This window comes from Procambarus clarkii, chromosome 31 (genome assembly GCF_040958095.1).
Source record: "Procambarus clarkii isolate CNS0578487 chromosome 31, FALCON_Pclarkii_2.0, whole genome shotgun sequence".
NCBI lineage: Eukaryota > Metazoa > Arthropoda > Malacostraca > Decapoda > Cambaridae > Procambarus > Procambarus clarkii.
This window is the reverse complement of record NC_091180.1, coordinates 24,319,553-24,345,850: the sequence shown is the minus strand read 5'-3', so window position 1 is coordinate 24,345,850 and position 26,298 is coordinate 24,319,553. Positions and strand designations below refer to the sequence as shown.

Genomic DNA, 26,298 nt, shown 5'->3' with positions numbered 1-26,298 from the left:
ACCCGATTTCCACAACACTTCAAAATAAACACGAGAAAGTCGCCAGCCAAATGCCACTGTTTTGCGTGTAAAAAAAAAATCACTTACAGCAACAAAAAGTAAAGGTCACACTATGAACCTCACCCCATCCCATTTTCTTTGGGGCTGTTGTGTCGCTAATGGGAATAAAATGCATGAATTCGTAGAGAAAGGTCTACAATTTGGTGAGATCACGGGTGAGGTGGAGTTCAGCGGATAGGGTAAGGAAGATAGGGAAGGAGGGTAGGGGGTGGATAGGCAAAGGGTAGGGTAGGGTAGGGAATAAAGGGAAGAGAGCAGTGAGGGAGGGAAGTAAAGATTAAAGGAGGGAGGAGAAGCGGAGAGTAACTGGGAGGACTGGGGTTATGATTTAAAGGAAACGAGAGGAAATGAAAATAAACTTAATAAATACTAGTTAATTCCACTAAGTAAGCCCTAAATAGTAAGGACCGCTACTGAAGCTGGACAGAGAGATGTGATGGTAGCCGCCTAGGTAGTAAGGCCCACTGAACCTATCTCATGGCCCGCTAAGCCTTTCTCACGGTTCGCTAAGCCTCTCTCACGGATCGCTAGCCCTTTCTTATGGTTCACTAGCTCTTTCTCATGGTTCGCCAAGCCTCTCCCACGGTTCGCTAGCTCTTTCTCACGGTTCGCTAAGCCTCTCGAAGTGTTCACATGCTTCCTTGGGGAATCTCGAGCTTCGTATGCACAGCCCGTCCTCATCAACAAAGGCCAAATGCTCCTTAATCCATGCGCCAAACCCCACCTTGTTTATGAATGAAAAATGCTTTGCACACGACTCACACCTACTTACGTCCGAACATTTTTCGAACAGTGCTTCGCTGACGGCCTCTGCTTCGTAAATGCTTCACCCACGTACTTCAAATACAACTAATCGCCAACAGAACCTAAACACCTAACCTAACCAATGCCTAAATGTGCACAATATGCTAACACTTTTAATTTATATTTGAGAAAATTCCTATTTTGAATAAACAGATTGTTCAAATTGACGATTGCGTCTTTGGGGTCGACCGCTGGTTGGAAAGGACTTGGTCTGAGGACGGGTTGGTCCACAGGGCCTTTTAGACCCTACAGTGTTTCTTGACTACCTCCTCGTTGAACACCACAACACGGGCATTAAATAAGAACCCTCAAGCGTACAATACGACGCAAAGTGAGGGGTCAAGGCTCCGTGTTCTGTAGACAGTTCAGTTGCACACAACACTTCTTTTGGACTACGGAGAACACTCTCTTAGACATGACAAGTGTTTTCCTTATACGGATGTAGTGTTGCAAAGGGTCCCCGTTCAGTAGGGTGTCTTTAATGGCGGTCTTACTCTTTAGGTATTGTGGATTTTAAAGTATGGAAATCTATGCATTTCTTATGAAAGGATTGGGTTGTGAGGGAGGGTAAGGGAAGGGGAAAAGGAGAGAGGGCATGAGGAAGGGAGGGGGAAGGAGGGAAGAATGTGGGAATAGTGGGAAGGGGGTGAATAGGGGGGGGGGGGGAATATTAGTGGATAGTTGGGGTAAGAAGTAGTTTGATTAAAGGATTTTAGTGAGGATTGATGGACCATTTGGTCACCATTTGGTCCACGGGAGACATCTCCCGTCACGCAGGGTGCAGTCGCACCTCCACAGATCTCCAGTATCATCTCTTGATACTGGTAATGGCTCAAAAGGGCCACCACTTACGGGCTATTCATGCCCGTGCCACCTTTTGGGTGTCTTAATCTTCATCAATCAATCAATCAAAAGTTATAATATACAGTCTTATATAAGAGTGTAAATGTTTTGATATAAAAATTATGCCAAAAAAAAGAGGCTTTGAAAAGGGTTCGAGGGAGAAAAAGGGGGAATTGGGAAATGAATATCAACATAATGGAACGTGAGTGGCAAAGTATTTTACTTTTGTTTTTCCACCACGCGGAAAATGGCAATAAAAGGGCAAAAGAGTATTGTTAAAAGTCATTTATTATCGAGTATAACTTTTATGCCCGAGACAAAAAAAAAAAAAGATATGAATTTACATATTTTTTTCCTCTTGTGACTGTTAACTTCCATGAAAATTATGTTTAACATTTGATTTCACAATGTTTATCTTTTATGGGCATAGAAAAAAAAAATTCCATGTGTAAAGTAGATATTTGTTTTCTAAGAGATAGTTACCTGTCAATTCTTCCTCATACTTGGGTCCCAACCATTTGGGTTGGACGGTACAGCGACAGTCTCCCGCCAGGCAGAGACTGTCAGCGTTCAATCCCCGACCTTCGAAGTGGTTGGGTACCATTCCTTTCTCCCGTCCCATCCCAAGTCCTTATCCTGACCCTTTCCAATTGCTATATAGTTGTAATGGCCTGGCGCTTTTCCCTCATAGCTCCCTTCCCTTTCTCAGCAACCTGTCCTCAAACAAAGAACGTCGCTTTTTGTTCGTATGCGTTACATAAAGCCAATAATTGTGGCACTAGAAAATGGAAGCGACTTGCGAAAGAGACGTACTGTCCCGTTTTCTGTTATGGGTTCTCTGGTAGGTTAGGAGAGGACACTCTAAATTGACCGTTTTCTTGACGTTGGGAAACCTTAGGAGGACGGGCTGTTCTCATACCTGGTTTCTAAGAAAATTTTAGAGGATGGTAGCGGAGGCAAATAGCCTCGGCTACCATCAGCTTTTGTCCCGTCGTGATGGTCGAGTTGATTAGGTGCCCTGTACACCAGTTGCATAGTGCTCCTGGCAGTATGGGTTCGAGTCACTTCTGGGGTGTGAGTTTTCAGTTTATATATAATTGCCCCAAAATAACAATGTTTAATCGATTTATTTAATTTTTGTATAAATTAAAAAGTTATCCAGCTAAAAAATACTTAAACATAATATTTATATACTTTTTTGTACAGGTGGGTTCCATCATATTACAAGACCAAGCTAATTTCTTAAGAGTAAGAAACAATGGACGACTCTATAAGAATCCCTCACCACGATCCTATTGACGCTTGACATCTGGATCATTATTATTGGTATAATTATTATTACAAACCTATTTTGGTTAGACAACATTAACAAGGCGTCCAAGCAAGCAACCTAAATGGCTTGCTCCTTGGCTGAACTTCTCGCAGCGAGTTTCTGGGTCAGTTAATGTATTGGGAGAAAGTAGATGAGAGTGAAAGGCATCACTACGGAATATGTTTGGAGTGAAGTGAAGCACAGCTGTGATGAAGGACCAGAGCGAGGAGCAGATAAAGGAAGTGAAGAGAAACAGATAAAGAGAAATATAGAGAAAGACAGAGAGAGGGAAATGCAGAGATATAAAGGGAAAGAGGGCAATAGAGACATGTGTATTTATATATATGTCTATAGCTATGAATTAGAATATCTGTTCGAGATGCTTGGGGCTAGTGCCATTCAATTTTTAACTGGAATTACTGTTGGGCACGTGCTCAACATGTTTCACTGGTGTTAGTATAAATGAAGAAAAAAGAGTGCCACATTACGCAATATCGGGGCTATTGCCTTGGCCAATATCGCTATAGCATTTCCTGCTCGATATCTAATTTATATGAATTTTCTTTCATATTTTGATCTCATCATATCGTAAAACATTATTAAATGATCACGCCAAGATTACAAGTAATCATCATACCTACCGCAGGCGATGAGTCACAATAACGTGGCTGAAGTATGTTGACCAGACCACACACTAGAAATTGAAGGGACGACGACGTTTCGGTCTGTCCTGGACCATTCTCAAGTCGATTGAGAATGGTCCAGGTCGATCCACAATCCACATTCTCAAGTCGATCCACAATCGACTTGAGAATGGTCCAGGACGGACCGAAACGTCGTCGTCCCTTCAATTTCTAGTGTGTGGTCTGGTCATCATGCCTACCCTTTCAAAGTCAGATATATCTGCACAGTCATTGACGAGCAGACCCTTACCTTCCCTCCCTCTCCCTGCATCGTAACAAGACCCTTTTTCTCTCCAGAGAGAGAGAGAGAGAGAGAGAGAGAGAGAGAGAGAGAGAGAGAGAGGGAGAGAGAGGGAGAGAGAGAGAGAGAGAGAGAGAGAGGAAGAGAGAGAGAGAGAGAGAGAGAGAGAGAGAGAGAGAGAGAGAGAGAGAGAGAGAGGGAGAGAGAGGGAGAGAGAGGGAGAGAGAGGGAGAGAGAGAGAGAGAGAGAGAGAGAGGAAGAGAGAGAGAGAGAGAGAGAGAGAGAGAGAGAGAGAGAGAGAGAGAGAGAGAGAGAGAGAGAGAGAGGAAGAGAGAGAGAGAGAGAGAGAGAGAGAGAGAGAGAGAGAGAGAGAGAGAGAGAGAGAGAGAGGGGAAGAGAGAGAGAGAGAGAGAGAGAGAGAGAGAGAGAGAGAGAGAGAGAGAGAGAGAGAGAGAGAGAGAGAGAGAGGAAGAGAGAGAGGGAGAGAGAGAGAGAGGAAGAGAGAGAGAGAGAGAGAGAGAGAGAGAGAGGAAGAGAGAGAGAGAGAGAGAGAGAGAGAGAGAGAGAGAGAGAGAGAGAGAGAGAGAGAGAGAGAGAGAGAGAGAGAGAGAGAGAGAGAGAGAGAGAGAGAGAGAGAGAGAGAGAGAAGAGAGAGAGAGAGAGAGAGGAAGAGAGAGAGAGAGAGAGAGAGAGAGAGAGAGAGAGAGAGAGAGAGAGAGAGAGAGAGAGAGAGAGAGAGAGAGAGAGAGAGAGAGAGAGAGAGAGAGAGAGAGAGAGAGAGAGAGAGAGAGAGAGAGAGAGAGAGAGAGAGAGAGAGAGGAAGAGAGAGAGGAGAGAGAGAGAGAGAGAGAGAGAGAGAGAGAGAGAGAGAGAGAGAGAGAGAGAGAGAGAGAGAGAGAGAGAGAGAGAGAGAGAGAGAGAGAGAGAGAGAGAGAGAGAGAGAGAGAGAGAGAGAGAGAGAGAGAGAGAGAGAGAGAGAGAGAGAGAGAGAGAGAGAGAGAGAGAGAGAGAGAGAGAGAGAGAGAGAGAGAGAGAGAGAGAGAGAGAGAGAGAGAGAGAGAGAGAGAGAGAGAGAGAGAGAGAGAGAGAGAGAGAGAGAGAGAGAGAGAGAGAGAGAGAGAGAGAGAGAGGAAGAGAGAGAGAGAGAGAGAGAGAGAGAGAGAGAGAGAGAGAGAGAGAGAGAGAGAGAGAGAGAGAGAGAGAGAGGAAGAGAGAGAGGGAGAGAGAGAGAGAGAGAGAGAGAGGAAGAGAGAGAGGGAGAGAGAGAGAGAGAGAGAGAGAGAGAGAGAGAGAGAGAGAGAGAGGAAGAGAGAGAGGGAGAGAGAGAGAGAGAGAGAGAGAGAGAGAGAGAGAGGAAGAGAGAGAGGGAGAGAGAGAGAGAGAGAGGAAGAGAGAGAGAGAGAGAGAGAGAGAGAGAGAGAGAGAGAGAGGAAGAGAGAGAGAGAGAGGAGACTGACACTCAGGAACTGAGAGATATTTCAGGATTAGAAATGGAGGGAAAAGGTGATTAGCTCATGAAGAAATGTAAAAAAAAAAAAACATTTCCCTTTACAGTTATGAATTACACTTTAAGGTTTACACTTTAAGGTTTACACTTTAAGGTTTACACTTTAAGGTTTACACTTTAAGGTTTACATTGGTTTACACTAAACACCAAGAAACATATAAATTAGTCGAGTATTTTCTTGTTATCCTCTGTGGACACCCGTTTGATTAGGGCAACGTCACCCTTTTCCCAGCTCGTTTATAAGTAAGAAACATCTAATTGATATGAGTCTAATCCAATCTAATCTAATATAACCTAACCTGTCCCCCCCCCTCCTAATCCTCCCTGCACAGCAGTGGATGCCAATAAAACTAGCAAGTTAATGGCTAAATTCTAGTTGTGCTAGGCGAATCATAAACTAACTCTACCCTTCCCCTGTCTATCGTTCTAATGAGAACGGGGGCATCCAAGAGAGTCACGAGATTTGGAAAAAAATATATATTATATATATAATGGAGTGTGAAACAAGCCACTCTTCCTGTCAGGCTCGGCGGCTTGGGTGTCCGCACCGTCACCCAAATTGCTGTCCCAGCCTTCCTGTCTTCCTCCTCAGCATCAGATGACCTGGTTAAGGAAATTCTACCTGACACCCTGAGTGATGTAGCGGGGATACAGGACCCCCACTACACGGAATGCGACACGAAAACTCACACCTCAGAAGTGACTCGAAGCCATACTGCCAGGAGCACTCTGCAACTGGTGTCGAGTGGTTAAGGGGTCCTGTACACCAGTTGCAGAGTGCTCCTCCTGGCAGTATGGGTTCGAGTCACTTCTGGGGTGTGAGTTTTCAGATTATATATATATATAATATATATATATATATATATATATATATATATATATATATATATATATATTATATATATATATATATAATATATATATATATATATATATTATATATATATCAGATATATCATATATATTCTCCTTCCAGCTGTTAGTAAAAGTTATAGAAAGAGCCTTATAGCAGGAATTCTTATTTACGTAGATACCATGCATACAAGTTTTGTAGGACTTTAATTCCTAATACTCTTTGTGCTCCAAAAGGCCCCCTCCCTCTCTCCCCACCCCCCCCCCTCGTGGTCCAAAAGGTCCCACTTCACCTTGTCCCCAATGCCCCCTTCTCTCTCCCACACTCCTAGTGCCCATGGCACCCCCCCCCCCCTTCCCTGGCTCCCTCCACCCACATCACAAACGTAAACAAACATCACGTGACACGACTGTGGACTCGTTCATCTATTCTTTCGTCGGTGACAAAAAATGAAAATTGAAGAAAGCCAAACAATGAGTCAGTAAGACGGGAGAGTAGGTGAAGGTGGTGGCGACGACGGCGCTGCCGAAGGGGCGAAAAATGTTTCAATTATCAACTATTATCAACATTCAATTATCAATATAGCTAGTATGCAAGTTTAGCATTATAATCAATGGGCTCACCATAGCCCGTGCTACTTGGAACATTTTGTTCCAGGTAGCGAATCTTAAACAACAAAATTAACATTATAACTACGGGCTCACCATAGCCCGTGCTACTTGGGTCTTATTGTAGCGAATCTTAAACAACATTTAACATTATACAAGGATGAAAATAAATTGTTTTGCGTGTTGCGCAAGTATAAAACACTGGAGAGGGGGTGTTTTCCCTTTCACCCACCCCAAGACTTTACGCCAAGATAAACGAGATGTTTGGTGTGTGGACAGACAAACACACCAGTCAATAGGGGGAGGTCAGTCATCCCTTGTGCCTTAGTGGTCAAGAAATTAGACAGTTTTTGAGTGTTGACTTTGAGGCCTATCATCCTCTGAAGGGTTATATTAAAGGCCATTACAAGAGCTTATATTGACCCAATCAGCAATTATACTTGTTGGTTTTGAGGCCTATCATGCTCTGAAGGGTTTTTAAAGGCCATTACAAGAGCTTATACTGACCCAATCAGCAATTATACTTGTTGGTTTTGAGGCCTATCATCCTCTGAAGGGTTTTTAAAGGCCATTACAAGAGCTTATACTGAATCAGCAATTATACTTGCTGAACATAGTTAACCAAAAAGTTAAACAGAAAATTATTGAAGAGATAATAACACACAATATTATTAAATAATTGTATAGAGTACCAGCACTATACAATAAACAAAATATTTGATACCGAGGTGCTACTGATTTGAACAAAAATAGATTATAGAGAAAATTAACTGAGTGAAAAGGATGAAAGGCAAAAATTATGAACTAGGCTATTGATATTTATAGAAGATGGGAAGAGCTTGTCGGAGTAACGAAGACAGGAAGTGAAACTTCCATCATACTATACTGCATTTAATGCATTATAGGTGTTATTGCAGTGTATCTTCGTGTATAGTGTGAGAGAGAGAGAGAGAGAGAGAGAGAGAGAGAGAGAGAGAGAGAGAGAGAGAGAGAGAGAGAGAGAGAGAGAGAGAGAGAGAGAGAGAGAGAGAGAGAGAGAGAAAGAGAACAACCCGTCCTCCTAACACAACGTCGCATTTTGACGTATACTCTAAAGGCCAAAAATTGCCGTGCTAGAAAACGGTATAGTGGCTCGCGATAATGACATAGCGTCCCGTTTTCTGTTTGTGGGTCGTCTGTTTGGTTACGATAGGATAAGGCCACTTTAGAACGACTGTTTCTGGACAAATCCACAAGGGCCGTGACGAGGATTCGAACCTCTGGACGTCGGGGAAACCTTAGGAGGACGGGCTGGGGGAGAGAGCCTGGAACGAGGGCAAGGGTACCTCCCTCCCGGCTAAACCGGTGTAGTAACGAGTCTCCCGTTCACACGGAACGGCTTTGTGGCAGAGAGTTTTTATTAGCCGGGGGAGTGAAAAGGTGGAGGTCTGACAGAGCTCAGGGGCAAGATTCACGAAGCAGTTACGCAAGCACTTACGAACCTGGGGCCAGATTCACGAAGGCACTTACTAATCTGGGGCCAGATTCACGAAAGCACTTACGAACCTGGGGCCAGATTCACGAAAGCACTTAAGAACGTGTACATCTTTCCTCAATCTTTGACAGCTTTGGTTACATTTATTAAACAGTTTACAAGCATGAAAACTTGCCAGTCAACTGTTGTTATTGTTATAAACAGCCTCCTGGTGCTTCGGAGCTCATTAACTGTTTAATAATTAGAAACAAAGCTGCCAAAGATTGAGAAAAGATTTACAGGTTCGTAAGTGCTTGCGTATGTGCATTTGTGAATCTGGCCCCTGTCCATCGTTTCTCAATCTTTGGCGGCTTTGTTTACATTTATCAAACAGTTAATGAGCTCCGAAGCACCAGGAGGCTGTTTATAACAATAACAACAGTTGATTGGGAAGTTTTCATGCTTGCAAACGTTTTAATAAATGTAACCAAAGCCGTCAAAGATTGAGGAAAGATGTACACATTCGTAAGTGCTTGCGTAACTGTTTCGTGAATCTGGTCCCAGAGGATATGAGGTATATCTCATATCCTCTGGTCCCAGAGGTTTAAGATATGAGGATCGGTTAAGGGAAAAAAACCTCGCTCAATAAAGGGTAGAAAATATCCTAATCTACGCTATCCCTTTGAGATGTATTTTATTGTCTCAATAAACGCACTTGAACCTCACCAACTTAGAGGTAAGAAGAAACAGAGCACATGACCACAACATACAAGATACTGAAGGAGGAGGAGAGAATAGACGAGAAGGAGAGTCTTTTTATATTGTGATAACGTAGATCGAGAGGACATAGATAGAAGCTGAACACAAAAACGAGTCGAATAAATGTAAGGAAATAACTGCACCCTGTAAGGACAGTCAAGTAGCATGAACTGAAAGAAGAGGTTGTAGAAGCCACCTCCAACCACAAACTTTAAGGCCAGATATGTCAAAGAATTCGAAAATAAAACTAAAGTATAACCCAGCAGGTACAACAAGGCGGGGCACCAGGAGCTAACTCCACTGCGGGCTCACCATAGCCCGTGCTACTTGGAACTTTGTTCCAGGTAGCGAATCTTTAACAACAACAACAGCTGAACTCTACAGAGAGGTCGATTATGAACATAGCAAATAAGATGCCCTCGAAGATCATCAAACGGATCTTGTATTTTCCAAAATCATCAAAGTGCTTGCATGAATAATAGTATACAAAAAAAATCTACAATAAGTGTATTTGGATAGAGATTGTACAGGTCTAGAGAACTAATAATCCAACCCATATATACGATAAAGAAAAGTGCCGACGTTTCGGATCGTCGTGGACCCTATCAAGATATTGACCCTGTAACAAGTCGTGTTATACAACGCCATAAAGGGTCCACGACGGACCGAAAGGTCGACACTCACCTTTACTCATAATATGGGTCAGGTTACCGACCTTCAATCACATTATTGTAACTCATTCTCCGCCTGGAGATTAGATAATAACATGAAGAAAAGAGGGAACAAAGTGTGTGTGTGTGTACTCACCTATGTACTCCCCTATTTGTGCTTGCAGGATCGAGCATTGACTCTTGGATCCCGCCTTTCCAGCTATCGGTTGTTTACAGCAATGACTCCTGTCCCACTTCCCTATCATACCTAATTTTAAAAGTATGAATAGAGTTTGCTTCCACAACCTGTTCCCCAAGTGCATTCCATTTTTCCACTACTCTCATGCTAAAAGAAAACTTCCTAACATCTGTGTGTGTGTGTGTGTGTGTGTGTGTGTGTGTGTGTGTGTGTATATGTGTGTGTGTGTGTGTGTGTGTGTGTGTGTGTGTGTGTGTGTGTGTGTGTGTGTGTGTGTGTGTGTGTGTGTGTGTGTGTGTGTGTTTTGAAGCGGCATTAAGGACCAAATGAACGATTTGCAGACTGAACAAGTGTACAGAATGACGTCTCGTTGCTTGCCGTCTTCGTTACGGGAAAAAACATTAGTGTTTGAGATGCATACACGTAAGCCCTAGATAAAAGGGGCATCGATGAAGTCAATGAAGATTGACTTTAATCACTGAAGATGGACTTCAATGAAGTTCATCTAGTGGCCGAATTTGAGAAAACCTGTTCTCACACTTAATGACCCACAAAAATAACATTAAACTCGTTAGAAAGAAGACATTAATAACAGATAATTTATATATAACTCCTGGATTCAGTCAAAATAAATAATTTAATCTATAGATTGAAGACTCGACAATATAACTCTCAAAATATAACATTAGTATAACTAACAACGAATTATTACCGATTCACTATCTATCCATTATTCGGTGAGAGTCTAGATAGATAGATAGATATATTATATTATATATATCTATATATATTATATATATCTATATATATTATATATATCTATATATATCTATATATATTATATATATCTATATATATATTATATATATCTATATATATTATATATATCTATATATATTATAGACACAAAGACTGCCGGAATGCGCGAAAAATTAATCACTAAGAACTCTTTTGACCCGACAAGGATTCGAAACCCCGCTGACCAGAATCACCTTCCCCCCCCCCCACCCCCCAAAGCATACAGGGTACAATAACAATCATTGGCGAGGTGGTTACAGTACCCTGCACGCTTAGGGGGTGATACTAGTTGACGGGGGTTCGAATCCTGGCCGAATTAAAAAAAAAAGAGTTCTTAGCTATACACCAATAAGTGTAAACCCCACTTTTTCGGTGTATATATTTTTTATAGTTTACATTAGTCTTAAGACAATGTTCAGGACGAAGGTATACTTGCTGGGCTGGTAACAAGGCTATTGCGGTGGCCTTAATCACCCTTTAGAGGATGATTGATAGACCTCAAACCTGACCTGCGAGCAGCCAAAAAAATTGCAAAAATCTTTAATTACTGTAATGTCTTGACATGCAGCGGTGATACAACCTAATGACATTGACACATTTCCGTATTGTCTTGTCAAACAATAAAGGCTTAACTGCTCAATGCCAAGCGTCAGTCAATGCTGAATACTTGAGCCGGCGCTTGACTGAAAGATTGACTGAAATTCTGCCACTTTTTGAATACTATTTTTAACATTATTTTATACATAAAATCAATACAATAAACAATTATGTTTGCTATGTGTATATCACGAGACGCTGTATATAAATTAGTGACGTTTACATTGAGGAAAGACCTGGGTAAATACTGGTTTGGAAAACATGGTTGTAGATTTATGAAACAAATTATCGGGTAACAATAGACGAAGGATCGATGGATTGTTTCAAGCGTAGGTTAGACATATATACGCGTGAGATTGAGTGGATATAAATAGAAGCTGCATTGTGTGGGCCAATAGGCCAAGTGCAGTCTATTTTTTTTCTCTCTTATTACGTCATGCTCATGAAACATCTTAATCCATCATCCACTTCAACAACATCTCAGACACATCATGACTGCTATCAATATATACGAGAATGCTAATTTACTTAAATTTTAACTTAGAATTGTATAGTTTTTCAGTTCCGTTTTCGGAACTGGTCTACAACAATGGTCTACAACAATTAAATTAATACTTGAACTTAAGAATAATTAAGATTTCGATAAATGAAGATGCTGTATAAATGACCTATTAAATCTAGAAATTACAATTGCAATTTTAAATACAATTTCCTTTATATTCCTATTATATATTAATAGGGTGGCATAACAAAGTATTTATTTGTTCAGTTCTGGTATTTAGTGTGTACAAATTGCTATTGTTCCAAATTTACGTTATCTAAACGTTACTAACGTTTAAAAAAATTATAAAACATAATTTCAATGCATTTTTTTAACTGCATTTCCACTGGAAAGCGGCTGCTTCATCTCCTCACCTTCAGTGCTCCTTAATTTAAACACTTCAGACACCAGCGTTCAAATTTCAGATCCTCTTTTCGAATGTACAACCAAAGATCATTCACCCCAAACAAAATCTACCACTTACGGGTTATTCATGCCCGTGCCACCTCTTGGGATGGCTTAATCTTCATCAATCAACCAATCATCGAGTGTAAATAGTAACTACCATGTATATATATGTATTTTCAAAGTCATGAGATTCGGATGAACAAATCCACAAGGATTCGGTTTCAACCCTTTTTTAACCCTGTCGTAGCTCAGTCGATTAAGGCAGTGTCTGGAATGCTCCCGGACGCAGGTTCGAATCCTCGTCACGGCCCTTGTGGATTTGTTCATTTGATGCATCACGTTAGTGTGATCTCTGTGTGTGATCATGAAATTCGGCTTTCTTACGTTGGCTTGTTTAGGTTCGTGCGCTTACCGACTTAGTGTATCGAAATTGTAATCAAATTGATCATAGTTCTCGATGTAGCATATAAAAAGTTGATTATACGATCATTAAACAAGTGAAAGCCGAGACATTTACCTTAATGGTGTAGTCGTCCGCTTCTCGTAACTGGCGCGTCGTAAATAATATTGTTTTCAGTCTTCCCGAAGACCGATAACACAAATTCACTTAAAAAAAATATAGGGCAGCACAGGTATAATTTCAACTTAAGACTTGCAGGCTAAGGCTGAGGGAACCGTCCGTCGGGGTCGTTAGCTAGTCAAGCTCTGATCGTTTGCCACTCCGGGGGGGAGGAGAATAACATTTCCCGGGCAGAGGGGCATATAATCATCGCTTTATATCATATATAACGCATATAGCGCAACAACGCATATCACAGTTAAACAAAAATATATATATATTTGAGGGGCTATGTGCGTTCTTGCGCAGCGTTTTGTTCTGCTACCAAGCTAGTTCGTGTTTAGTTTGGCGTTCAATTGCAAGGTGGCGTTCGTGTGTAGTTTGGGGTTCTGCTACAAGGGGGCGTTCGTGTGTAAGGTGTCGTTTTTAACCAGTGGTTTGCCTGCATTACCTTTAAATATATCTTTTAGCTGCTAAATATACAGAACACCGGTTTTAGTGTATCTATAGATATTTATTTATTATCAGGCGAGGAGTAGGGGGGGGAGGTGTCAAACCTCATAAGTGATAGTTTGGATTGGGGTATTAAGTTTAATCGAAAATACACACACACACACACACACACACACACACACACACACACACACACACACACACACACAAACACACACACATTTGGGGGCCTGATAGCTGAGTGGACAGCTCGCGGGACTCGTAATCCTAAGGGTTCGGGTTTGATCCCCGGTGATGGCAGAAATAAAATTGGGCAGAGTTACTTTCACCCTAATGCCCCTGTTATCTAGCAGTCAATAAGTACCTGGGAGTTAGACAGCTGTTACGGGCTGCTTCTTCGGTACTTATCTAGTTGTACTTACCTAGTTGTGCTTGCGGGGGTTGAGCTCTGGCTCTTTGGTCCCGCCTCTCAACTGTCAATCAACTAATGTACAGGTTCCTGAGCCTACTGGGCTCTATCTACACTTGAAGCTGTGTATGGAGTCAGCCTCCACCATATCACTTCCTAATGCATTCTATTTGTCTTCTACTCTGACACTGAAAAAAAAATTCTAACGTCTCTATGGCTCATTTGGGCACTCAATTTCCACCTGTGTCCCCTAGTGTGTGTGTGTGTGTGTGTGTGTGTGTGTGTGTGTGTGTGTGTGTGTGTGTGTGTGTGTGTGTGTGTGTGTGTGTGTGACAACACACTGCCAATAATCTGTTTACTTGTAAGCTTAAATCATGAACATACAAGTAGCAATATCTCGACACGTGAAAGGCTCCATACATCACAGTCTAATCATGGGTACATTTATATATACCCGCGTCAATGCCATGGGTTAGAGAACCCTTGAATCTGGCAGTGATTCAATGTCTGAAAAAAATGCTGATTCCTTGTAACAAACTCATGCTGGATATGTCTTATCCTCCCCCATTACTCACTAATCATCATTACTCACTAATACATATGAGTCAGCTCATGAGACTTATGTATCCGGCTTAAGGAACTCATGCTCATGTCTACTAATTAATAAAGAAGATTGCATCTGAGACTATGCTCGTTCAAGTTGAAGCTCTTCCCAAATATATATATTTGAACGCGCATGAAATAAAAATGTGATTTTCTAAAAAAAGAATGAAAAAATATTGTATATAATTTTTGTTGTATGCTTAGGTATAGGTGAGGTTATGTAAGACGTTTAAGTTCAGCTGGCAATTGCATTTGTTCCCAATATGTGGGCGAAGATTTCGGTAAATATGAATAATATGTAAAGTGTATTTCATGCATAAACTGAGTGTGGTTTACTGTTGAGTTTAAGGCTCCATTCATCTCAGAAGCATTACCGACCAGCCAGCAAGTAAATTTTTCACCTAGTCCTAAATATACAGTAATTCAAAACCAGAGTAAACTCCCAGTGTATGTACACCCTAAAAAAACAGGTCCGAACTGACCATGTCGTGGTGTAGTGGTCTAGGGTGTGGTCTTGGGAGTACCAAGTTTGTGGGTTCGAATCCTCCTCATGTCTCCTACTGATTTTCTCGGTCAACCTATTCTTCAGGAGTATAACCTGGGGGCTAGAGCGGTTTGGTCAATCAACAAAAACTTGGCTAAAGTTTTGCGTAATGCTAAAACACAAATGATTTCGACTTCATAAAAAGACGAGATCAGTGGCATGTAACTCGGCTCTGACTTGCTTGATGGCATGTCACGAGGGTTCATGCCACCCCCTGGTGTGGGCTGTCAACAGGGTTCATGACATAGGGTGGCTTGTCCACCACGGGTCTGTTACTCCGTGGTGTGGGCTGTCAACAGGACCAGTAACACCTTAGTGTATGTGTGTCAACAAGGAATATAACATCACAGTATTCAGTGTAAACATTGCTAATAACACTTTAGCATGGGGGAGTATCAACAGGTCCAATAACACTATAGTGTGGAGTGTTTACAGGGCAAATAACACTATTGTAGTGTAAACAGGGTCAAAAACCTGAAAAATTGATTATATATAAGGTCAGTAATACTCAAAACAGGGCCAATAACATGACAAAATGAGGTGTATATAGGGCCAATCACACCCCAACAAAATATATATGATAACAGGGCCTGTAACTGCCTAGTGTGAGGTGTCAGCACTTCCCTATAGCACTGTAAGGGGCAGTGAAAATATAAACAAAGACATAGTCGATCTAATTTCAGTATATTTGACAGATGTTACTGGTAACATGTAAGTCAGATCTTACAATAGGCGAATGGCACTGACCTTGACCAGCCAGAAATTCCAAAATAATATACCGGTATATATACAAAACTTTACAAAAAATACAATAATAATAATAATAATAATAATAATAATAATAATAATAATAATAATAATAATAATCCCATTTCAGTGTGAATGCTTCAACATATATGAACACAAATATTTAAGGAAAAAAAAATTATAAAATAGTTGAATTACAGAAAACAATTTAAATATTTAGTCTTATTTTTACATACAAAATTTCTTTCCCAGTGTTAAGGAATGGACGGAAAGCTTGGAAAAAAGCTCGGAAAACTTGACCATTGGCGGAGTTTGAGGTTGTCCTCGAAGGGAAGGCGCACGTAGAGTGCGAGCACCGACCTCCATCTCTTACAGATTTCCATGTTATTTCTTGAAGTACTTGGAGCTGGAAGATAAAAAATAGATATCAAATACAAAAATTCAAGACTGACACTTGAGTATATGACATGACTATAATTCAACTCGTTAAAGCCAGTATGGAAATAACTTTGGTCTACATTGTATCATGATTATTTTCGAGAAAAAAAATATAATATCGTTTACACACTATGTATTGTACATCATATTTTGTGTGGTTTGGCAATTCAATAATAATGTATTGGTAAGTGATAGTGATGATGATGGTGATAAATAATTGCAATAAATGAAACCAGCATTACAAGAACCTGAAGATGATGTTGCTGTGACAATGTTACATTCTTCTCTCTAGGCAAAAATGCTGAGGATGCAAACATACTCAAATGTACCCCATCAAAACAGACAAACAAACAAAACAATTCTTCTACATAGTCTACAATGTGCCAGTGGAGAAGCACAGAATGAAATATATAAATGGATGAAAGAGAATAAAAAAGTGGGATATAAATAAGATTTTAAAGATATCAACACAAAATTGACCTTGGAACAACAGACAGAAACAGGATCAAAATTTAGATTTAGGAAAGACCTGAGGTAAATACGGGTTTTATAATAGAGATGTTGATTTATAGAACAAATTACAGGTTAGCATAACAGCTTTATGACTGATTGATCATTTCAAGAGTAGGTTGTACATATGAATATCACAGTAGGTTATGTAATATTAACCTAAGCTTTGTATAGGCCAATAGGCTTTCTGCCGCTTCATTTACTACTATGTTCTTATGCTCAAAGATAATGTCAGCATAGTTGTAATCCACCAGCTAAAGCCTCGTATAATGATGGAATTTGAATCTTAATGAAGATTCTTTACCATCTGTGTATTAAGCACTTAGAAAGACAATTTAGGAAATTCATTGTTGTTTATGATGGGAATACATGAATGGTATCTCGACCCTGACCTATCATTATACATGAATGGTATCTCGACCCTGACCTATCATTATACATGAATGGTATCTCGACCCTGACCTATCATTATACATGAATGGTATCTCGACCCTGACCTATCATTATTCATTCCTTACGCCCATGAAGGTTTTGGAGAAGATAGAACACTTTAAAACGTTCAAAGTACATGTAATTGTTGCGGTTATTAGACCTTTGTCCATTAGTATTTGATATAATTCAAATGTATATTTTTTTACCCCTAATCTAAAGTTACATATATTCAAAACTCTCTGAGCTGAGGTTAGCTAGCAATTTGAGGCACTGAAAAGACATCAGAGTTATTCATTTATCAATAGACTGAAAATAAATTTACAACTACCAGGATGCAGTGATAAGATGGCTCTGATACCCGGCTAATAACATGAAGATTCCGGTAATATTAAGACATCAAGAAGTATATAACAATGGGAGAATTGTGGTAGGCAGAAACCACGCACTCAGTCACTGGTGCCATCCTGATGCCTGCAAGGCTCTGAAGCACAGCCTGTATCCTGTACAGTGCATAACTATTGCAATGCACGGCCCTCGACACAATCTATCTCTTGCACGGCAATCGACACAATCTATCTCTTGCACGGCCCTCGACACAATCCAACGCATGTGTGGCCCTCGGCACAATCTTATACCTACCCGGCCGTCTACACATTCAAGAGACAAGAGTACTCCTCTCACCATTTTGGTACATATTCCGGGTCTTCGCAGGTAAGAGTCTCTTCGTTAAAGACTGTGTAGTCCCCACAGCCAATGAGGCGAGGTTTCCCCTCCACGCAGACGATGTAGCGCCCACAGTCACCTGAAGGGTACCTCGGGAACGGCAGGAACTTCGATGCTGGGTCTTTGGAGTCCACGTAATCTGGGCAGGAGAACCCGACGATCTCTGAAAGGATGCAACGTCAGGTAAAAAATGGTTCAGATAGAGATGCTGGAAGTGAAGGGAAAGATGCTGTGATGATGAGGCTAATGTTATGTATTCTGTTGTTGTCAATGATGTTGATGTCAGTGATCCTATTGTTTTTGCTGCCACAAAAAAATGACTATTTAGTGTCACCGGATTGCTGTAGTGATAAATATTTCCGTTCTGATAATTGATGTAGCTAACAAAACCTGAATTTGGAAATGATACTATAATTTCTGTCTCTTCGTCTATACTACTTTTGGTGCATATTCCATGGGTCTACTTTATTACTACAGTTGCTACTACTACTACTACTACTTGCTATATTTGCTACTTCTACCCTTGTGACCAATGTTGCAGCTTCTACCACTGTAGCTACTGCTGTTATGCATACTACATCTACTAATTACCAATAGAAGACACCGAGCCGGGACGACTATAGATCGTCTATTTCGCTGGATATTCAAAAGGTGCTAAATATCACCCACGTTGCCAGAACAAAGGGACATAAGGCAGCAACATCAAAGCTATTGAAGTCAACAAGGATTCTATTGAAAGTCAAGTGACCTGGAGAGAGTAATGATAAGGATGATTATTTAAAAATTATCATGTGTTGTCAGTAATCCTAGTTCATTTGCATTTAGTACTTTCAATTGTTGCTATTTTCTCCCATCACAGAGGCTATATAAAAATCCAGAGAGCTATTTGTTACCCCAATCAAAGTGATCTTACTGTAGTGATACTAAAGTAATATTTCAATAAAATAATTTTGCCTTTACTAATGTCTATATATTTAGTGCCTCTGCCTCTGTAGTCAGTATTCCGAAGCCTACTACGAACGTCGGTGATTTCGTATGCTGGAGGCTGCGTTCATTCGGGAGCTGACACCAGTAATCAACATTCAGATGAATTCGACTTTGAGGATACAGTTGTTCGTGTGTCCTCCATTGATCCAGAGGGAAGATGGAAGACCTGGCGGACAGCTAGAAGCAGGAGTCAAGCAACAATTGCCTCACCATATCCTTCCCCGCTCCCTACGATTAAGGGGGTTAGGTGAATTGTAGAGTGAAGTTTACCCACACTTATAAATGTCTAGCCTTCCCCTTGTAAGTCACACAGCACCGCTCCTGTGCCAGGTAAGTCCACCAGGGGCTCACCATAACCCGTGCTACTTGCCCCGCTTCTGTGCCAGGTAAGCTACGAGCTCACCATAGCCCGTGCTACTTGGAACTTGTTCCGAGTAGCTGAATCTATAACAACAACAACCTTGTAAGTCGTAGGCCAAGTTACAGCCCCGCTTCTGTGCCAGGTAAGTTCACTACGGGCTCACCATAGCCCGTGCTACTTGGAACTTTTAGTTCCCAGTAACTGAATCTTAAACAACAACAACAACCTTGTAAGTTCTATAGACATGTGTCAGTTGAACAGTGTATTCCTGAAGAGGTCACATTGCTGACGTAACGTTGAACAATAAAATGGAAAGATTAAATGATCTAGTGTTTCTTCACTCTCCAGATGGTAGAAGGGATTCGCGTAGAATGGAAAGTATCCAAAAGAAAATTAACAATAGTCACAGTGCTGTTGGGTTTAATGACATGTGTATTAGAGAAAACCTGCTCCCAAAATATACTCAGAAATATATATATATATATATATATATATATATATATATATATATATATATATATATATATATATATATATATATATATATATATATATATATACACACACACAAATACTGGCTGCCTGTCGCCAGACAATGACAATATTATTACTATTATAAATTTTATGTAGGTCTCCTATGTTGACATTTTCTATCATTGTCAGTATAGAAAACGTAATATTGATATCAGGGATAACTTCGATATCATCAGCTCTAATTTTAACGGATGAAAATCTTTTATTGTACAAATGCCGCAAAGGCATTATTTCGAGCAGTACTTTTGATTCTATTTTTCATATTGTAATCTATTTTCAAAGAAAACATATTAAAACACATAATTACGTACCACACGAGAAAGAACAACGAAGAGGAGGGACTTTTTTATCGTTATTGAGGTCCTCTCTGAGAGGTACACTTCGACAAGACTACACTGATTTAGCAACTGCGAAAAAAGGTTAAAATACCAAAGTCCCTGTGCCAAATTGGGCAGGCACAGGGACTTGGCCCAATTTTGAGGAAGTTCCGCCGAATTGGGCAGGCGCAGTAAACTTCCTTTTTTTTTTTTTGAGATATATACAAGAGTTGTTACATTCTTGTGCAGCCACTAGTACGCGTAGCGTTTCGGGCAGGTCCTTAATCCTATGGTCCCTGGAATACGATCCCCTGCCGCGAAGAATCGTTTTTTCATCCAAGTACACATTTTACTGTTGCGTTAAACAGAGGCTACAGTTAAGGAATTGCGCCCAGTAAATCCTCCCCGGCCAGGATACGAACCCATGACATAGCGCTCGCGGAACGCCAGGCGAGTGTCTTACCACTACACCACGGAGACTGTTTGTCTGTGTCTACCCCTGTCAGTTCCCCTGAGAACTTTGTAGGTGGTTATCATGTCTCCCCTAACTTTTCGGTCGTCCAGGGACGTAAGTTTCACCTTTCCTCGTAGCTCAATCTCTCAGTTCCGGGACGAGTCTGGTGGCATACCGCTGAAGCTTCTCTAATTTTGTCTTGTGTTTAACATGGCATGGATTAAGCTTCACGTTCTTTGCATCAATATGCCGCCACGATCTTAGAAATCCACTGAACATACTAAGTGACAAATAAGGCCTTGATTAGTAAATCTCAACTCACACTCATTGACAACTGAAAAAATAACAAATTAGTTGAGAAAAGTGTAGCTAGAAGGTGTGACCCGAGAAGGAACAAGCTGTTGTTGTTGTTTGACGAGGGTGAAGATCGTGTGCGACTCCCAGGTAAAAGACAGCCATTGTGATTTGAGATACAGTAAGCCATATTGCATAGGAAACCAAGTTGGAGATTTGAAGATGAATGCATATTGAGTATCCAACCTAAATAAGTCATCTAGAATGACAGGGGTGACTGTATGTTCAGAGGTAAATATGTGACAGTTTTAACATACACTATGAAATATTATATACATTAGTGAATTTTCATGTCAAACTAGCTTTAAATAGTTTGGTTATAGCTTATTAATACCTGGCTTGGAGGTTATTAAAGCCATCATAATAGCTTACTGAATCTGAATGCAGGAAAAGTATTAAACTATTCCGGACAACACGGTAATTTTGAACCGTGTGTTGATAGTGATGATTATGTTATGGGATAAGGAAAGTGAGAAAATCAGTTTGCAGCAACGAGGTGACTGGAGCCTGCAATCAAGGAGCACCCTGCCGAGTTATAACGTAAAGGGTGATTTCTCTGTGTAAATAAAGGAAGTGGCGACATTTTGGTCCATCCCGGACATCGCCTTCTTTTTAATATAGTGACTTTCAACACCACTCTGTCTTCATACGACTTGATAATGGTCTGCGACGGACCGAAACTTTCGTCAATAACTTTATTTTCAGGTGCGTGGGTTGGGCGTCTAATTATAGATGACACCTGGAGAATTATAGAATTAATAATATTAGCATTACGATGCTCTATGGCTTAGAGCATCACCCATAATATTTAAACCTAGAAACTTTCGTTCCAGAATAGACTATCTACGTCTGAACTGATTCAACCCTTTTCCGGATAAACTACAAATCAATCAGCGACTCACGCTCGGGGTTGCAGTACTCGAGGAGATCTGGCCAGTTGCAGCCGTGAATCTTGTCGTCATAGGCCAGGCCCGGGGTGCAGGGCTCGTCCAGGGGCTCCCCATAGGCACACTTGGTGAAGTAGGTCTCGCACGGACCAGCCGAGAACAGACCGAATTCATACTCGCAGATGCCTCGTCCGGCAGGAGTCACTGTGGGGGAGAAGGGGAGTGAGGGGAAGTGCTTGAGGGGGGAAAGAAGGGGGAAGAAATATCTTTCACCTATAAGATGGAAAAGAGATTTGTAATAACGTGTTGGTTCATTACGCTAATATATCAGACATGTTCAGACAAGGTCAAATAAATATATATAAGATATTTTCTATTCTATTCTAATGATTTTACTTTAAATATATATATATATATATATATATATATATATATATATATATATATATATGTCGTACCTAGTAGCCAGAACTCACTTCTCAGCCTACTATTCAAGGCCCGATTTGCCTAATAAGCCAAGTTTTCCTGAATTAATATATTTACTATAATTTTTAACTTATGAAATGATAAAGCAACCCTTTTCTCTATGTATGAGGTCAATTTTTTTTTATTGGAGTTAAAATTAACGTAGATATATGACCGAACCTAACCAACCCTACCTAACCTAACCTAACCTATATTTATAGGTAAGGTTAGGTTAGGTAGCCAAAAAAAGCTAGGTTAGGTTAGGTTAGGTAGGTTAGGTAGACGAAAAAACATTAATTCATGAAAACTTGGCTTATCTGGCAAATCGGGCCTTGAATAGTAGGCTGAGAAGTGCGTTCTGGCTACTAGGTACGACATATATATATATATATATATATACATATATATATATATATATATATATATATATATATATATATATATATATATATATATATATATATATATATATATATATATATACATATATATATATATATATATATGTCGTACCTAGTAGCCAGAACTCACTTCTCAGCCTACTATTCAAGGCCCGATTTGCCTAATAAGCCAAGTTTTCCTGAATTAATATATTTACTATATTTTTTTTCTTATGAAATGATAAAGCTACCCTTTTCACTATGTATGAGATCAATTTTTTTTTATTGGAGTTAAAATTAACGTAGATATATGACCGAACCTAACCAACCCTACCTAACCTAACCTAACCTATATATATAGGTAAGGTTAGGTTAGGTAGCCAAAAAAAGCAAGGTTAGGTTAGGTTAGGTAGGTTAGGTCGACAAAAAAATATTAATTCATGAAAACTTGGCTTATTAGGCAAATCGGGCCTTGCATAGTAGGCTGAGAAGTGAGTTCTGGCTACTAGGTACGACATATATATATATATATATATATATATATATATATATATATATATATATATATATATATATATATATATATATATATATATATATTTGATTTAAGTGGCCAAAACAAGAGGCGTAATTTCTACTCAACATAATGACGCTAGAGATTAATTTAAGTATGAAGAGAACTGCAGAAAATTCTCTAGAAGCCTAGGTGATGAAGCATTCAGTATGTTTGATGAGCATCCTGGTTAGTTTACCTACCTGGTGTGGGTATACCAGGTGTACCTGGTGTAAACACGCTGGTATGGTGTGTACACTATGTTCTTACCTCACTGTTTCTATCGTTTGTTGAAGTGTGTTTACTCACCTAATTGTGCTTGCGGGGGTTGAGCTTCGGTTCTTTGGTCCCGCATCTCAACTGTCAGTCAACTAGTGTATATAGGCTCTCGAGCTCTCTCATATCTGCCTCCACCACATCACTATCTAGTGTGTTCCATTTGTTAACTATTCTGACACTGAGATATTATTTCTAACGTCCCTCTGGCTCATTTGGGTACTCAGTTTCCACCTGTGTCCCCTTGTTCGAGTTCCACCCGTTCTAAATAGTCTATCTACCCATTTCAATACCCACCCCTTGTATGTGGTAATCATATCTCCTTCACTCTTCTGTCTTCCAGCGACGTGAGGTTCAATTCCTGTAGGTTTTCCTCGTAATTCATATCTCGTAGATCTGGAACTATTCTGGAGACGGAATCTTATCCAGCTTCGTCTTGTGTTTGGCTAGATATGGACTCAAGACTTGACACGCATACACCAGGATTGATCTGGAATACTGTATGTAATATTCAAGGTTCCGAATGATTCCTTGCACAAGTTTCTAAAGGCAGTTCTTATGTTAGACAACCTCGCATATCTTTTAATATGGGCTTCAGGAGACAGGTTCGGTGTGATATTAACCTTTTGATCCTTATCTCTGTCCGATACATGGATTTAATCTCTCATTTGGGGCCTTCTGTTCGACCTCCTGCTCCCAACACATAATTTCATTACTTTACATGTACTGTAGTTAATCTCTAATAGCCTTTTGCTTGACCTTATCTTGTCCAGGTCATCTTTTAGCTACTTGCTGGTTTCCGCTGACTTAATCATTCTCATAATGTTTGCATCAACACATATTGAGAAGAACGAGTTAGTTCCCTCTGGAAGATCATTTACAGTGATGAGAAACAGGATGGGTCCGAGAACTGGACCCGATGGGACTCCGTTAGTGACATCTAGCCACTCAAGAGATCTCACCCCTCACAGTGACTTTCTGTCTTCCGTTACTCAGGTACTCCCTTATCCACTGAGTACCTTTCCTGCCTCCGTCTCCAAGTTACATCTCTTATGGGATATTTGTGTATGTGTGTGTATTTTAATATTTGTGCCTGGGGATTTGATCTGTTAGCTCTTGGACCCCGCCTTTCTAACCGCCGGTTATCTAATGCAAGGACTCTCGACCCAGTTTTCTCTGATATCTACTAAAAGTGGTTTTCTTTCACTCATTGCTGGGAAGCAGCCCATGGCAGCTGTCTAACTTCCAGGTACCTATTTTACTGCTAGGTGAAGAAATGCATCAGATGAAGGAAACTATGCCCATTTATTTCTGCCTCGGGAGGAAATTAAACCCGGGTCCTTAGGACTACGACCCCCGAGCACTGTATCCTTAGGCTAGCCCGCGAGGATCTGTGTGTGTGTGTGTGTGTGTGTGTGTGTGTGTGTGTGTGTGTGTGTGTGTGTGTGTGTGTGTGTGTGTGTGTATGTGTGTGTGTACTAGTCACACTCGCGTGTGTACACACGCACACACACACGAGCGTGAGCACGCACACGCATCTCATCCTTACATTCAGCCTTGCGTTCGCCGCAGTCGACACCCCAGTGGTAGTTGCAGTGGTTGTGAACGGCGCCCTTCCCGTCGAAGAGAAGGCCGTTCCCACAGACCTCATAAGTGAGGGTACCATTGGCGCACTTATAGAAGTGGTTGCAGGAGACGGGGTCTGGGTAGACCTGTAGCCCGTAGTTCTCCGGACAGCTGGTCAACTCTGCATACTGTGCACCGCCTGAAGGAGATAGAATGAATAATTAGTCAACGAGAACTCAATTAGATAGTTAATTCCTGGACGGACCGAAACGTCGTCGTCCCTTCACCTCCTAGTGTGTGGTCTGGTCAACAGTGTTAATTCCTGCCTCGCGTTATAAATGGATTACTAAATACATTATCATAGGATAGAACTCCAAACAATGGGATATGTGAGTTGGGTTGGATAAGTTTTGATTCAGGATAAACCTAAATAGATACCGGTTTAGAAATGGGGTTGATTTGTGGGGGGAAAAGATTATGGGTTAAAATAAATAGGCGAGTGTTGACTGATTGTTTCAAGCGTAGGTTAGACAAATAAATAATATTTTTGAATGTCTTTGGGTGGAAATCAATAGGAGCTGCCTCGTATGGGGTAATAGGACTTCTGCTGTTTCTATAACCCTTGTGTTTCTTGGTGTGTGTGTGTGTGTGCGTGTGTGTGTGTGTGTGTGTGTGTGTGCGTGTGTGTGTGTGTGTGTGTGTGTGCGTGTGTGTGTGTGTGTGTGTGTGTGTGTGTGTGTGTGTGTGTGTGTGTGTGTGTGTGTGTGTGTGTGTGTGTGTGTGTGTGTGTGTGTGTGTGTGTATGGTGGTTATAGTGTGGTATTTTGTATTGTGTATTTAATGGTCTTTAGGTTGGTGTGTATTGTAGAAGTCGGTGATAGGTGCTAGTTAGGGTTTGGTGTGATGATGGTGAGTGTTTAGATGCGTGGTGAAGAGTCATGGCGATTAGGAGGATGGTGTATGGTGACGGAAGGGGTGGGGGGTGGGAGGAGAAAGGGGTGGGGGATGTTCTAGCAGAATAATTATGTCTTATAGGTGCCCGTGATGTTGAGAGGCAGACGAGGGAATAGGAGAATGTTCGTGTATGCGAATAGGCAGTGGTGGTAGTGGTTGTGACATGGATACATAACTTCACATAGCATATACATATACACACATGTATAATACTCATTAATACATTAATAATTACGGGACGTAGCATACACAAGTGTATCGGCCTGGCGCGTCAACTTCAGGCTTTAGAAATCTTGGAAGTGAAATGTTAACGACCTTGAACAGTGCGTGGCTGAAGTGAGATTGAACTGGACTATTGGGCGGGTGTGTGAGTGAGGAAAGGTGGGTGTGGGTGGGCTAGGAGAGGAGGGGGGGGTGGGGGAGGGCGGGCGTGGGTGGGCGAGGAGAAGGTGGGCGTGGTGGGGTAGACATGAGAC

The 26,298-nt window shown here is 40.9% G+C and overlaps 1 protein-coding gene across 1 annotated transcript in view; it reads right to left on the bottom strand.

The window, feature by feature from the left end:
* Positions 1-15,549: 15,549 nt before the first annotated feature.
* The window catches only part of Peritrophin-A (Peritrophin A), a 28,412-nt gene continuing 17,663 nt past the window's right edge, over positions 15,550-26,298 (bottom strand). Inside the window, exons 2-5 of the mRNA XM_045743254.2 lie at positions 24,852-25,067; positions 21,644-21,832; positions 17,693-17,897; positions 15,550-16,037 (exon numbers count right to left, since the gene is read on the bottom strand). Coding sequence (XP_045599210.2) covers positions 16,016-16,037; positions 17,693-17,897; positions 21,644-21,832; positions 24,852-25,067 — 632 coding nt within the window. The 3' untranslated portion in view covers positions 15,550-16,015. The remainder of the gene's footprint in view (positions 16,038-17,692; positions 17,898-21,643; positions 21,833-24,851; positions 25,068-26,298) is intronic.